Genomic DNA, 16,728 nt, shown 5'->3' on the forward strand with positions numbered 1-16,728 from the left:
AAAGGACAGAGTTAAAGGGGAAGCCACCGTGTATAACTGAGTCATGATGAGTTTGGGGTGGCTTATAATTTTTTTCTTACATAGACTTTAGTTTTTTGCCATTTCATCTAACCAGTTTTTTTTTTCCCTCACCCTCTTTTCAACCAAAAGCTATTTATAAGGCTCAAGGGAAGGAAATTCCTCATGATCCAAGGAGATGCCCCCTGTGTTAGGTGTAAGCCCCTCTTGGTTTCATAAGTTGGAGTCCAGAAAGTTCAATCCCCTCTAAATACCAAAATGAAATGCTTAGGAATAACTTAATTGTATAAAAAAGATACACAACCTACATAAGTAATATCATAAAACTTTATTGAAATATATAAAATAAAATTCACTTATATGAATCAAGAAATAATCTTGATAGACTGAATATTATAAATAATTCATGTTTCTTCCAAAATTTATGAGTAAATTTCTTTTTTAAAAATTGATGGTTTTAGAGGAAGAGGAAGGGAGAGGGAGGGGAAGAGAGAGAGAGAGAAAGAGAGGGAGAAACACTGGTTTATTGTTCCACTTATTTATGCATTCATTGGTTGATTCTTGTATGTGCCCTGACAAAGGATCAAACCTGCAACGTTGGTGTATCAGGATGATGTTTTGACCAACTGAGCCACCCTGCCAGGGCCTGAATAAATTTCTAACCAGTTCAATTTTAATAAAATGTTGAAGGAAGCTTTTTTGGAGTGAAAGTAAAATAAATAAATAAATAAAGTGTATCTGGAAGAATAAATAAGCTAAGACATTTTTGAGGGACTCAATAAAAAAAGATCTAAACTTAACAAATATTAAAACATATTGTAATTCTAAAACTATTTAATACTAAAAAAGCCATGGAGGGCCACAACGCTGCATAGGTAATGTTAACATTGAGGAACAAAATAGTATAAGTAACTTTGATATAAACCTTATTGTTGATATATGATGAGTGTTAAACAAGAAAGCCATTAGACTGAGGTGGTTCTAAAACCTTAGCAGCCTGAACAAACTAAAACTAGCAGATGCCTCAAGGTTAAGAAATAAAAACCTAAGGACAACCAATTGCAAACAGCCAACTAGCTCTTTCCAAATAAGGCAAATGCTTAAGTTATAGCCAGAGTCCTTGCTTTGCCCCCACCTTTTCTCTATATAAGTCCTATCAGTGGAACAATCCGTTTAGTGGACCCCTTCTATTGACGAAGCACCCCTAACCACTTCCGGTTGGGCATTGCCCGATTCAGATAGATTTGTGCTCAATAGACTCTTAAAACTTTTGATATCCCCAACTCAATTTATCTTTAAACATGGAGATAACATCATAACGTAATAGAAAAGGAAAATATATTCAATAAATGTCTTTGGAAAATTGTTTATTAATTTGAAAGCTAGTGACATTTTCCCTAATTTTTACTCCTCTAGTCTTAGCGAGAGCTTTTTGTAAGCTCTCAAATCCTTTTATTAAATCCTTGTTTGAAATACCTGGAGTATTTTCTATTTTCTTATCTGAATCTGAGCTAATACATTTTTAGAAAAATATTTTGTTTTACCTTGAAATGTACATATTATCGTAACACACAAGAAAATGTTTTTCAAGTTAAATGGATTTAGACACGTGCCCCAAAGCTGAAAAAATACTTGTACCTTTATCATTAACTGGACTCCAGGTGGCAGCAGAGAGTAATTTACACAATCAAAAATTACATCTTAACCAAAAGTGTACACTTGGGTTGTTTTTTCACTACTGTTCTGTTCTTTCCTATGACTAAGCCCTGTTTTACAAACTGGGTGGTCACGCTTAGGAAGACTTTCTGAGGTCATACCAAAACGCCATAGCAAAGATGCAAATAATCACTTTTGTATCATTTAAATAATTCTTAAATTAGTTAAACCAACTAACCACAATTAATATACTGTTGGCTAAGGATAGTTAACCAACACGTGTTTATGAAAAACTGATGACTGTAAAGCACTTAACCATTTTAGGACTTCCTACTCCTAGAAGTACAAATAGTATATATAAAGAACAATAGTCAGCCACATTTTTAGAACATCTGATACACATTAGAAGTATATCAGTGTCCCAGAGGTTGTTGAAGATGGAAAGTGCTATGAAATCATGTTCAAAAAACTCATGGAATTCTGAATTACCCTCCCACTATAAACAGCAAAAATTCTGGATAATATAGGTAAAATATACCTATAAACTGACACAGTAGGGGATACTGAGGCCAAAACAACAATGAAGTGTCCAGACTGAAGCTGGCCTTCACTCCAGCACATTGGTAAACCAGGTAAATTTGAACCTTGATTTACACCTCTTTACAAGGCACCAGAAGAGACATCACCTAGGTCTTCCTCAACATGGCAATTCTAAGTAAGGGTGAGACACCTAAGGGCCACCTCTTCAGTGTAAGAACAGACTAGAAGTATCCACCTTGAACTCTGTACCTCTTACCCCACTGAAAGTGAAATTGCCTGTGTCTGGAAACTTGGTTCCAACTATTGGGAGAGAAAAAATCTTTTATAAGCATAAGATGGCCCACACAGTTTTGTGGCCCAAAGTCATACACGTGGCTGAGAATTAGATTATAGTGGTCACAGATCCAGGAGTTTCACAAAGACAAATATAAATATTCTCTACTATAACTCACTTCTGTTTCAGACCTCAAAGAAGTCCCACAAAAATATGAGTTCACAAAAATCATGAAACCCAAAAGTAAAAGACACATCATGAGTGACACAGCTAGCCCTTATCAGATAATCAAAGATGGAAGTTATGGAAACTGTGAAACATAGAATATAAGTCAAGAATATTTAAATATGTTTATAAAAATAACCACACTGAAATTATTAGCAAAGAGCAAGAGCCATAAAAACAAAAACTAAATAACCTAGTATAGAGTGTCAAATAAAATTCCTAGTCATAAAAACCATGTGATATTTAAAAACTCAGTGAAAATTGATAAAATAGTAACAATAATATGTAGTGGGGTTTAAAATATAGAACAGAAATAAGGCATATATTATTAAGCCTTTATTCCAACAGATTTTTGAGTTTAAATGAAGTAGACACGCCCTGGACAAATATCTCATTATATCTGACTTAAAAGGAATAGAAAACCAGAATAGTCTTATAATCTTTAAGAAAATTGGATGAGTCCAAAATATGTCAATCTATCAATCTCTCCAGGCCCAGTTGGCTCTTCTGGCAGTTCTAAGTATTCAAGAAAGATAAATTTCCAATCTTACACAGGTGCTCCTTGGGAACAAACTGGGCATATCAGTCCTAACTCATTTTGTGAAGCTGCCAAAGCCCTGATACTAAACCTAACAAGGACAGCCAAAAAATAAAAATAAAAAACAAGAAGAAGAGTACAGGTCACCTCACTGATAAATGTGATTTAAAATATCCTAAGCAAAATCATCAGCAGCCGTCTGTCTCGAGAGACGATGGTGTAGCTTCTTAAGAGTCTATCTGCACCGCCGAGAATGGCTGTGCAGTCCGACTCGGGAGTGACACGGTATCTGTCTCCTCCCGTGTTGAATCGACATCTTGCGATGACGCTGGAGTGTCCTCTCCAGTGAAGCTGAAGCTACAGAGCCTGGGCAGGGTGATATGGAGGGTCTGCTGTTGCCCATGCAGCAGACCCCCCCTCTCTTCGCAGCTGAAGGGTCCAAGGGAAAGACGGAGTCAATACAGCTTGGCTTCAGGTGCGCCACAAAATATTAATACACTAAAAACAATTTTTTAAAAGATGTATCATAACCAAGTTGGGCTTATACAAAGAAAGTTTGATTTAACATTAAAAATTCAATTAATTTTACTACATTATTAATTATAAATAGGTTAAGGGAAAAATCACATAGCCTCTCAGTAGATGCATAAAATTCACATTTTATAAAATTGAAATGCATTAATGATTTTTTAAAAGTCTCTTAGCAAAAGAAATAGCCTGAGAGTATCTACAGCAAGTATTACGCATAATATTGAAACACTGAAAAAAAAAACAAAACATTGTATTAATTCCCTTTAAGATTAGATATAAAATAAGTATGTTTGCTGTCACCATTTTATAAAATTGTTGATATTTGACCTTTTTGACTCCAAAAATATCAATTTCATATGATTCAACATAATAAAAATTGATAATGATTATAAATATCTTAAAGGCACTTTATCATATCTGAACTCTGCAATCAAGAGACAGAAAGCTACATACCTAAATACTAAGTTAGGATAATTAAGGGACACAAAATAAATACCAGGGGGTGCCATGAAAATATGAAAGTGTTTGTTTATTTAACAAGTGCTAATATTGCACATATCATGTGCCTGGCACCCTTTAAGTGCTTCACAAAGATCACTTCATTTAATCCTCAGAACAGGCCTGAGTTGGGTACTTCTGTGATCCTCATTTGACAAACAAGGAAACTGAGGCAGAGATTCAGTATTTTGCCTGAGGTCACATAGCAATTAAGTGGCAGGGTCAGGATTTAAACCCCAGTAGTCAGACTCCAGAGTCTTTTTTTTAAAAAACATACATTATGCTAACTCTCAACCACAATGCTATACTGTGCTTCCAGAACCACTAGAGAAATACAGTATTTCCTCACTTATTGCGGGTATTGTGTTCTAGATGCCCCCGCAACAGGTGAAAATCTGTGAAGTAGGAACCTTACATTTATTTTAGTATTTATATATATTTTAAGGCTTTATAAACCCTTCCCACACACTTATAAACCATTCCCAGTCCCTTATTAACCTTTTCCACACTTTTATAAACACTACTTATGTTCTTAAACATATTCTACACTCTTAAACCTATGTAACTTTAACAACATACGTATACAGTACCGCAAAATCCCGCGATATAGCAAAAAATTCATGATAAATAATTAAATATAATATTTTTTAAAATTCCGCAATACAGTGAGGCCACAATAAGTGAACTGTGACATAGAGAGGGACTACTGTAATCTATCCAAAAAAGGTATTCGAGAAATTGCTTATTGATGTGAGTGTAAGGATACTGTTCCAGCTATTTATTTATTGTTGCATTTCCTCAAACCTATCAGCATAAAACAACGACTTATTATGTTCATGAACTCTGTGGGTCAGGGAATTAGGACAGGCACAGCAGATGGCTTATCTCTGCTCCATAACGTCTGGATGGGAAAAATGAATAGGTGGAGACTGGATGACTTGAAGGCTGGGCTCAATTGGGGCTAAAGGCCCAGTACCCCATGTAGACCCCCAAAATAGCTGGGGATTCTCACACCATGGCAGCTGGACTCAGAGAGGAGAATCCAGAAGACAAACATTGCAGAAATATAAGGATATAGCTGCAAGGCTTCTTTTGACCTGGCCTCCAAAGTCATGCAGCATCACTTCTTCCACATTTGGTGCTTATGAGCAAGTTGTGGGGTCCAGCCCTGATTTCAGCGGAGGGAGATTATGCTCTACCTCTGGTTGGGGAGGAGCAAGGTAATACGGTCAAGGAGAAGGTGTGTGGGGATACTGTCAAGGCCACCTTTGGAAACACAATTGGGCACAGACTCAGAGATTGTTGACAGAGCAATGGTCCTGAGATAGATATTTTCAGCTGCAAGTAACAGAACAAACGGCCAGCTGACAGTGGCTTAAACACTCAGGGGGTTATTAACTCATGAAAGAAAAGGGTCAGAGGCAGGGCAAGTCCAGAGTTACTTCAGATGCTCAGTGATGTCATCAGCGACCCCAGTGCTTTCTACCTTTCCACTCTGCCATGCTTAGCATATCCAAAGTGTCTCAGTCTTTGGTTTAGGATGGCTGCAGCAATTCCAAGCATCAGGAGGAGAGAAAGAGAAAGAAGGGCATTTCCTCCCATGAGTCTCAGTTAATTAGTGAGAACAACCTGTTCCCCAAATGTCATAGTCAACTTATGTTCAGGTCCCATTGGTCAGGGATTTGACCTAGCCCATGCTTATGTCATAGCTAAAAAGGTACTTGGGAAAGAAAGGGTCTAACATTTTTGGCTTGTAGAGTAAGAAGGGCTTCTGCTAGTTTAAAAAAAAATAAAAAAGGAGGAGGGAGAATGACTGTTGAGTGACCAGTATCTGCCATAAGAATAGGCAAACTTCTATTCATTTTGTAGTTTTTAGCTGATTGTTAATTACATACCAGGCACAGTGCTAAGTGAGGCAAGACAGAACAGTGAATAACAGTCAACATCCTGGGCCCTGATAAGGCTTACAGTCTGGCACAGAACAGAGACATGTAACAAGCAATTACATAATTAAACACAAACGTGTTAAGTGTTATGAAAAGAAGTATGCAATCAATGCACAATTTGCTGTAATGAAAATATATTTCTTTATGGGCATATATTGAAATGAAGGACCAATAACTACTAAAAAGAAGTACAAGGTCTTTACTAAGCCTAAAAAGTGATCATTGAAAACTATGAGTTTTTCCATTATGTAGGGAAGTGAAGCTCCAATCTGGCAGATAGAAGTGTCCTCATCATTAGAAAAGTTACTCCATCAAGAGTCAGAGTCAGTTCACTGGGATTTACTATGGACCGGATGAACTCTCTCTTAAGACTGTCTGACCTTCTTCTATTGAACGGCATGTTCACCAAGCAAGCTGGATTACTTCATCACCTGCCCTGCCCAGCACTTTGGATACCAGACTGGAATCCTCCAGTCTCTGGAAAGTTATATCCACCACCCTAAAGTGTTCTTTTGTTTTATTTAATGGGAGCGTGAACAATCCTAGGCCTGATTCCTATTAAGAAACTTGAAAATTGAAAAAACAGGTAAAAACTGTAGATGACTAACAGGGCTCTATGTAAAGTAATCTTACAGGGCAATCTGATCATAAATTCCTAAGAGATTATGGTGGGTAGTCACACCCAGGCATATAACTTTTTAATAAAAGGTTTATCTTTGCCTTAAGCAAGCCCCATCCATTGTTTCTGTGCACCTAGGTTAACACCTTTGAAATAAACTGTAATCACCCTCAAGAGAACACATAATCTTGTTAACTAGCCTGTAATCCAATTGCCACCTTGCTTTCTCCCACCTTCACAAGATATTCCTTACATTTCCCCTTTAATTTTAAATGCATAAAATAAGCTGCAAAACTGTTATTCTGAAGAGCATTTGAGATCTTGGTCCCTGGCATATGTCATCAGTTTTTCTCAAATAAACTCATAAAAATTATCTACAGGTTTGAGTTCTTTTATGTTGATATAACAGTCGTGGTGAGCCCTACACTGTTCACCTGCAAGATATAAAGCTGGCCTTGCCCAGTGCAGCACTAAAAACTCACCTTGTACATTCCTCTGATAACAGCTATGGCATCTGCCAACTGCTGATTGTAGCATTTTCTTATGTTATCCTCATTCTGCAATCAAAAATAAATACAGTGAGCACCATAATGAAAACAACTCTCATGTCTACTATGGAGGAACTTGGTATAAAACCATTCATATCATCACAACCTCTAAAAACTTAATGTTGCAACTACTTCTCCAATGCTATAGCTATTATAATACATTCCATTTTTTTTACTTAACTGAAAGCAATAGAGTCCACATGGATAAAATAAATACCGATAATTTGAAGATTTTATTTCATTTTACATATCAAAGTCTTTTTAGTGTCTTTCTAGAACTGCTATTAAAAGTAGCAAAATCTATTTGCAGTTCATATCCTCTTCTGGTCCTTCTATTTTTTGAATAGGATTATGCTCATGAAAAGAAATCTAGAGGCACTGATCCATAAACTACTTATTTTCTGATTAATCAAATCATTTGACCATAGGCGTTCAGGAAAGCAATGAAGGATAATACATTTAGGAAAATACCCTTGATTCTGATTCCAACACTGATTCCAGCATGGACTGTAAACAACAACAAGGTTTAGAGTCAGAGAGAATCAGATTTCAATATCATTGTGCCATTTACTATCTGTCTGCCCTCAAGCAAGTTACTTCACCTTGACAGCTCAGTTTCTGTATTTGTAGAACAGGGATAATAGCATTTCCATTTTAGGATTGTTAAGGGACCTGAAGAGGGAATTGATTTAAAAGGCTTAGCATGGTACTTAGAATGCTACGTAGAATGGAGATGGATTTTTTGTTTTATAACAAAGAAATAAGAGTGATGCCTATTCATAATAACAGATAAGTATGCTAATATGGGCAAAGATTTTAAGAAACTCCTCAAAGCAGCAGAGTTTTCATGTCTTTGGCTCCCCAAAAGCCACTGAAGCACAAATAAGAGCACATAAAATTGGGGCTAAGAGCCAGATCTGAAGCAACAAGCTGCCTGGCCTGGAACCTAAACTCAGCAGTTTTAAACTGGTGATCTTGAGCAAGTTAATTGACCTTTCTGTGCCTCAGTTTCCTCATCTATAAAAGAGGGATAATAATGGTACTACTTCATAAAGTTAGTGTGAGGATTAAATAAATTCATATACAGAATACTTAGAAAATTTCCTGACACATAGTAAAGCTGTATGTAGCTCTATGTAACTATTACATCGGATACGAACATGCAAATTACCTGTCCTCAAAAGTTACTAAGTTCAAAACTGTAGTACATACATATCTAAGCACAAGATCAATCCAACACACACACACACATATATAAGTGAGAGTACTTCTACCTGTTGATAATGTTTTTCAATTATTAGGATCCTGTCATGTAGAGCAGTAAAGAGATTGAAAGCCTCCTCTTTAAGACGGTCCTCAAACTTCAATTGAAGTAATTGTTTCAGGAACCCAAAATCTACCTGAAGGGATTTAATCATCTAAAAATAGAAAAACATACATTATTGTACAGAGTAAGGGTTCTCTGTGTTAAGACTGTAACACCACGCCTGGTTTTGGGCATATAACTTGGGTACCTGATACTTGATCAGGGAACTGTCTTGTCTTTTTTATTTTTATTTTTTTAATTGATTTTTTTTTTTTTTTTTTTTTTTTTTTAGAGAGAGAGGAAAGGAAAGAGAAGCATTGATTTGTTGTTCCACTTATTTATGCATTCATTGGTGGATTCTTGCATGCGCCCTGACTGGGGATCAAACTCAAAACCTTAAAGTATTGAGAGAAATCTCTAACCAATTTAGCTACCCAGCCAGGACTGCCTTTTAAGATTACCTGTCAAATACTGTATACAGTATTGGGAAGTCCAGTTAATATGCTGAAGGAATATAAGCTAATAGGAAAAGAGAAGAGGTTACTAGCAATTTACTCTCATAGAGAATAAAATGCCTATGCTAACAATGATCCTTTTTCATACCTCAAAAGGTACAGTTTTAAAGATGTGAATTTTGGGTCAAAAGAGATGGGTAAAGTAGCTATTTGTTATGAGTCTATTAGTTAACCACTTAAATGTATAACCAATGTGTTGATTATTAGTATTTGTGATCATTAAAACACAATGTATTTTTGTTACCCACCATCCATTTAAAGTGTATTGCTAGTTAATCTGCCCCTGGCCAGAATGAAAACTCTAGGCCAATTCCATGACTTTTGTTCATTCTTGAGAAAAGAAAATCCTACCATCACTCAAATCACAGCCTCAAAATATCATTTGGAATATGACCACTCTGAGTTAATATGACCACTTCCAACTTCATTCACCAGTGAGACTTCTTCCTGTACACCAAACGCTAAGGGCAGTAGTTGGCAGCTGCCTGTCTTTAAGGAAAAAAGTGTTATTTACTCTTGAACTCTCTCCTGTCTCACCTCTCCTTTCACACTCTAGCTGCTGTGTCTCCTACATGGACAAAGCAGAGGGGATAAAGGAGCATGGTGGTTCTGACCTGGTGGGGTGGCTTCACTCAAGACTGACAGGTCAAGAGAACTAACTCTTCTTCCCTTGGGCACTGACATAGCTTCTCTAGAGATTCCCATTGCTGGGACCCTCTTCCCTGCCAGGACCCTGTCTCCTGTGGATGCATAGTGACCCAAGCAGATGCTTCTTTACTGTGGTGATCATTGCCGCTTCTTCCTCAGTTTCTGTGAATCTGGAGTTCTTTTTCCTCTCCCTGCTTTTGTGGGTCCTCTGTCCTTCTAGATCACTCTCCTAGAAAGGACCCAGAATTACCCCACACTGGCTAGCATTCTCCTCCCCTCCCCTCCCCTCCTCTCCTCTCCTCCTTTCACCTTCCCTCCTCTCTCCTCTCCTTCTCTCCCCTCCCTCATAGATTACATCCGGCCCATGGAAAACAATCACTCTGAAGTGTAGACTAATCCCAATTTAGCCACTCTGTTTTCTTGTTACAACCCACTTTAGCTTCCTTACACATGGATCAAGCACTAGTCCTCTGTGTCTTCCAATAACAGCAAACATTTCAAGTTCCATAGAAGCCTGCCTTACTAGCTGTTAGCTGAGGAAGATCACTTCTGCTGCTCCATCCCCCACAAAGAGCATGGCAATAGTGCTTTCTAAAGAAACTGCTCCAGCCATTTTTTTTCCTCTTCACTTCTTGATCCCCCCTTTTATTGCCCTTGATCTGATTTAAGAGCTAAGAGTCACTGGTCTGATTTGCAACATTCCCTTTCCAAATTCTACAAATAGGCTCTAACTCACACCCACTTTAGAATTTGATGCCTGGTATACCAGCATCCTGGGAAGAATCTCATTTTAGTATCCCCATGCTCTCTGCAAGGCTTTATCTTACAGATGAGGATAACAAAACTTTGAGAGGTTAAGTGACTAATTAGTCTAACATTATGGGTTCAGTAAGAGGAAAGCCCAGATTTGAACAGACACTGACTCATATTCCTTTCTCTTTATATAGAGGTACTACATTAAGAAATTATTTAAAAATATATCCTAGAGCAAGAAAGGTCTTAAGAAACCCCTTAAATTGCAGGAACAAGTAAAATGACTTTGCCGTTAGAAGAACCAGCCCTATACAGACTGCTTGTTCTGAAGAAGGGAGGCATAAGTATCCTGGTGTGGTCAAACTTCTGCTGGACCACAAGACTCCCATATATATTATAAACTCTAGATCTAATATGACCAAAATACAAGCAACAGCTTGAATATGTGGAGAATAAAAAGGAAAGAAAAGAGGGAGGGAGTGGGAGGAGGGAGAGGAGGAGGAAAATAAAGTCATAGAAATTGCATGTGAACTGTGTCTTTAAGAAGGTTCCCAAAAGCTGCCATGTAACATTTCCATCTAAATTCTGTTGACCAGAACTTAGTCATTTGGACATCCTTAGCTGCAAGGGAATACAGTTATAAAACTTTCCTGAAGGCAGTTAAAAAGACAGCAAATTCGAAAGTATGTAGGAAAAGAGACAGCCTCAGAGGTTACTAGTGGGAGTACAATCTCTACGCAGGGCAGTGTGGCAATATCCTTCAAAATGACTAATGCATACATTCTCTGACTCAGAAATTTCACTTTTAAGAATTTACACCACAGATTTACTGGCATATGAATATGTACAGAATTATCACAGGAAAAAACTGAAATGACCAAAATGTCCATCAATAGGGGGATAGTTAAATAAATATGCACATTTTTGTGATATGATGTACTTGTGAAATAAACGAGGAAACCTTATTATGGAATGATTTCCAAGTTCTATTGTTAAGTGAAAAAAACAGAAACAAAGTACACAAGAGTATTTATAGTAGTAGGATGCTACCCCATATGACAATTTTATTAACTGGGAAATTTTATAATAACTCTTGATGTCTGATATATATGAAATGTTCTCTTTCTTTACAGTCAAAAAAGGTCCAAAGGAACTCTTTGACAAAGTTACATGTTAGGTAACACAGTTATTTGTTATATATATTATTCTCTACATTCTACTATTTTTAAAAAGTAGCATACACAGAAAATGTTTACAGATGTTGAATTCCAAAGAGTAGCAAAACACCTCATTAAACAACATATATAAGCACAACTTAAATATGATGTAAATATAAGAAGTGGTTCATATTGATAATTTTAAAAATCTTCACCTGAGGATATGTTCATTGATTTTAGAGAGAGGGAGAAGGGAAAGGGGAGGACGGATGAGAGAAACATTAATTGGTTCTTCATGAACACACCCTGACCGGGGATCGAACCCACAGCCTAGGTATGTGCCCTGAGTGGGCATTAAATCCATAACCTCTTTAGTGTACAGGACAACACTCCAACCAACTGAGTCACTTGGCCAGGGACTTATTTATAACTTTTAAAAACATCTAGTTCAGTTTGTAAAAGATGATAATATTTCAAATTTTTTAAATCATTTCAGTTCTGTCAAGAAAAGATACATAAAGGCAATTAATACTTTAAAAAATTATCTCAGAACTTTCAAGTTAATCTAGATTTACCTGCACTAGCTTTTGTGTAGATGAGCTTAACTCTTTTAATGGCAAAATTTCACTGGAATCTGTTTGAGTAGCATGGTCTGTGCTAAAAAAGCCAACTTTCAAATCATCTGATATGTTAAGTCTAAAAAAAAAGATTAAATGTGTTTTATGTAGTAGATATTTCCTTAAAATATATGTTACTGAGTTTATTTTTGAGTAAATCATATTATATTTTAAAGAGGAATTGGTAAAGTGAGGAAACCTCCGAATTACCTGCTGATAATTTGGGATTTTCACCAGAACTCTGATGGATTATCCAATTCCCTGGACTGTGACATTTTGCTCCACTGATACTCATTTCCATTTTCTGAAATATGATCGACTTATAATCCTCCTTTAAATATCTTATCTGCTATTTTATGTGTGCTACCACTTGAAACCATTATAAATTATGCACAGGCATATCAAGCAAAAGTAGTTCAAGGTAGTGGTTCTCAAAGTGTGGTCTGAGGACCCTGGGGGCTCCAAGACACTCAGGGAACCCACGAGGTCAAAATTATTTTCAAAATAATATTAAGATTTTGTTTGCGTTTTCCACTTTAATTCTTTCATAAGTGGTCAGTGGAGTTTTCCAGAGGCTGCAGGGTATGTGACTGCATGGCAGATTGAATGAGAATTCAGCTAAGTTTCACTAAGCCAAGCATGGAAGTTCCCACATGGCTACTACTACATCCTCCTTCATTTCACACTTCCATCGTGTTTCCTCAAAATGTTCCTTCTTTCAAGGCTGCCTGCCCTTCCTTTTAAATCCTGAAAATCACAGACACCTTTTGCCTTGAGTCAGTAGCACAGCTATTATCTAGCTATCATCTTGCCATAGTTATGCAAAGTACCTTAAAAGCTGAATTATCTCCTTCCCCCATCCCCCAAACCATGGGCTGTGGGGACTTTGGGGATCCTTCCCCTACTCTGTTACATAATCAATAGCAAAGATCAATATTGAGTCCCTAATATGGAAATATTAACCAACAAGCAGGATAGTCAGCCACTTGGTGGCAAGTGGATAACATTGACCCTCTGAGACAGACATATATTCTATATACCAATTTGTATTCCTTGACCATAACGCATCTGCCAGAACCACCATCCTTTGATAAAGCACTACAGAATGCTTGATGCACCATCATGATGTCATGCATAGCATCACTCCTGCTCAAGGTACCCATTTGACAGCAAAAGAAGTACAGCAATGGGCTCATGCCCATGGAACTGACTGGTTTTATCACGTCCCATCACCCAGTAGTGGCTGCCTAATGGAAAGGTAGAATAGCTTATTGAAGATTCAGTTATGGCAGTTAAGAGACCAATCCATGAAAGGAGGTGATCCTGTCTTACAAGATGCAGTATACACCCTGAGTCAGTAGTGGTGCTCTGTCTTCCATGCTATAGGTCCAGGAATCAAAAGGTAGATGTGGAATTGGCTTCTCATGCTAATATACCTAATCACACACTCTGAAATTTCTTCCTGTCCCAACGTTTTCATGACCTGCTAGCTTGGAGGTCTTAATTTCCAGGAGAGAATGCTTCCTCCTCAGAAACACTTAACCAAAGGTAGAGAAAGTGGTCACTCCTCTAAGGGCTGAAGTGACTGCTTCTCATTGAGTTATTGGTATATAGTGGAATCAGGGAAACTATGTTTGGAACCCAGGAGAGTCTCTGGGATGCCTCTTAGCATTTCCATGCTGAAGGGGAGCAGAATTTGCCACCCCAAAATATGTCTCTTTGGCATAAGTATTACCTTGAGCTCTTTATTTTTAATAAACAGCAAGTGCAGGAGAAACTCCCCAAACTGAGTAAAGTTGCCCCTTTGTAAGGGAAATTTGCATTTATAAAGGAATTTCCATTTGTAAGGTTGTCTCCCTGGACCAGGAAGAGAAGGTTAATTCAATCTCTAGAAACTCATCAGTAGAGAAGGCTCAGGCTTAAATTTGTATGATGATCATACAGTGCTTTGCTTGATTACCTCCCATAACTGGTTTTCCCTCCACTCCCCCCAACATCTTCTTTAGTTTTTAGCTGTAAATAATACTTAAGGTGGTGGCTTGGACCATTTACAGGAGTTAGTTTACCTGGGCATTGCCCTTGTATATAGGAAATATATATGTGTTTGTTTGTTTTTCTCAAATTATAGGAGGTATATGTGTTATTAAACTTCTGTTTTTCTCTTGTTAACTTGTGTTTTATTACAAGGGGGTCTCAGCCAAGCACTCAGAAGAGTAAAAGGAAAATTACATCTCTTCCCCTACAAAAAAATTAAGCAAGACTTTGAGAACTCAGTACTGATGGGAATGAAGATTGGGGTCTCTGAGCTCTGGCAAGTTTCTCTGCCACTAGCCATGTCTGAGAGAGGACTTAATTTCAGCCTTTGGGAGTCACAACTACTGCATGTATTTGCAACTACAATACTGCTTAAGTCTTTTACCACTTTATTGCCCTTTACTAGTTAAAAATCCTTGTTCATGTTTAATAAAGAAAAGAAAATATTCCCTGTTCAAAAACTGGTGAGGTTTCTGCCTTCTCTCTGGATCCTGAGTGCTGCTACATCAATATAATAAATAGAAACTGCCACCTAAATGTGACCTGCTTCCTTTAATCTACAATGCTGCACGTTTGACAGAGCTCTGTGATTCACCCTTCCAGTCCATGAGTGCAGTCCTCAACCTCCTCAGTGCCAAGCCCTCCTTTTTACTATTAAACTTCATTTTTTATTAAGCTTGACCTGTGTTTTTTCTTTTCTTTTCTTTATAAGCAAAAAATCTATTGTGGGTGGTAGGTATATGTACTGTGGGTAGTTAATGTTAAAAATATATAATGTTCTATGTCAATTATATCTCAAAAAAGCTTGAAAAGAAAAATACAAAAATATAAAAAATATTTTCAGGGTATGATTTTAAAATATGGAATACTGTTTTCAGTTATTCCTCTGGCGTCATAATACTAAAATACTACAATATAATATTTTTAAACCAAGTTCAAAACATTTACAGATAACCCCTCTAAAGTATCTAAAAATGATTAGTGCCTATTTATTGAGTACTTAACTTGTCCCATGTGCTTTGTTAAGACATATGCATCAACACACACATTTTCTCCTCAGGTTATCCTCCCAATAATCTCTTAAGAGAGATATTAACTTTCTTGTTTTGAAGATGTGGAAACTGAGTTCAGAAAATGTAAATAACTCATCTAACATCATAGGCCCGGAGTGACAGGTTTCTATTTTCCATCCCTAGTGAGAGCAGGACTGTGGCTCTAAGGTTCCTCATGTCCTAATTTACTGTAGGACTGAGTCAGAAAATTACGGCCCCCTCAGAATCCAAGAGAAACCTGAAGGTTCATTCTTCAATTTCCTGTTAAATCCCATTGTCTCTAATTATAGATGAAAACCCCACTTCTTAGAATGGAAACCCACATCACAACAAATTTAGCTAAGTGATTCCTACACAGTTCTTATTTATAGTCTCAACAATTTGATTTCTGAATAATAGCTTGGCTATTATGCATAAAATACAGTCTTGGAAAGATAACAATTATAGTTTTTAACAAACTAGATACAAAATTAATGTGTTAATTATACAAAACAGATAAATGAATATTTGCTAATAGAATAAAATGGCACTTCTCACTGCATCCTAGAATAGTTTATTCTAATAAATACTCATTAATGAATGAGTCAAGGAAAATGACATTAGTGTAACCAGTTCAAAACGGTCCTATCATGTTTAACAAGATACTGAATTGCTTTTCAGAGACAATAGATAGAAATCACAAGTCATGCAGCCCAAACTTGTGCAGAGCACAGAACTTTGACCTCCAACTGGGGCACCAGGAACCAGCCTCATTCCCACCTTTCCCCAAAACCAAAGGACGGGACAAACTGAAACTTGAACACTGGAACCCTATCAGAAGTGAAGGCCCCATTGTCCAGGAAGAGCCAGTGTTGCTGTTTGCTCCTTTAACATAAATGGCACAGTTCCAAGGTCCTTTAATTAAAACTTGCCTCACCAGCACTGCTGCATATGCATTTTCCCAATCCCTTAGAAGCCCTTAACCTCCTCTAACAAGCAAGATGGATTTGAAACACTACTAAGTCTCCCATCTTCTCAGTTGGCACCTTGTTGATCAATAAATCTTTCCTTACTCCATGCTCTGATGTTTTGAGTTTGGCCTTTTGAAGAGTCAGGCACGTGGGTTTCGTAACATTAGGTGTGCTAAACTTTCACTGTGGTGTACTATTCAATTTTAAATAAAGAAAATATTGCCCTTTTTTCCCCCTCTAAATACCACACAATTTTGATGTGCCCTGAGGCCCAATGAGACTTTTCTTTGTATGTTCACTTCC

The 16,728-nt window shown here is 37.2% G+C and overlaps 1 protein-coding gene across 1 annotated transcript in view; it reads right to left on the reverse strand.

Moving 5' to 3' along the window:
- Positions 1-16,728, reverse strand: part of CUNH10orf67 (chromosome unknown C10orf67 homolog) — a 125,845-nt gene that overhangs the window by 104,293 nt on the left and 4,824 nt on the right. The window contains exons 2-4 of the mRNA XM_090267368.1: positions 12,348-12,468; positions 8,668-8,811; positions 7,328-7,402 (exon numbers count right to left, since the gene is read on the reverse strand). Coding sequence (XP_090123494.1) covers positions 7,328-7,402; positions 8,668-8,811; positions 12,348-12,468 — 340 coding nt within the window. The remainder of the gene's footprint in view (positions 1-7,327; positions 7,403-8,667; positions 8,812-12,347; positions 12,469-16,728) is intronic.

This window comes from Furipterus horrens, unplaced genomic scaffold (assembly GCF_987537825.1).
Source record: "Furipterus horrens unplaced genomic scaffold, mFurHor1.1.pri manual_scaffold_2, whole genome shotgun sequence".
NCBI classification, from domain to species: domain Eukaryota; kingdom Metazoa; phylum Chordata; class Mammalia; order Chiroptera; family Furipteridae; genus Furipterus; species Furipterus horrens.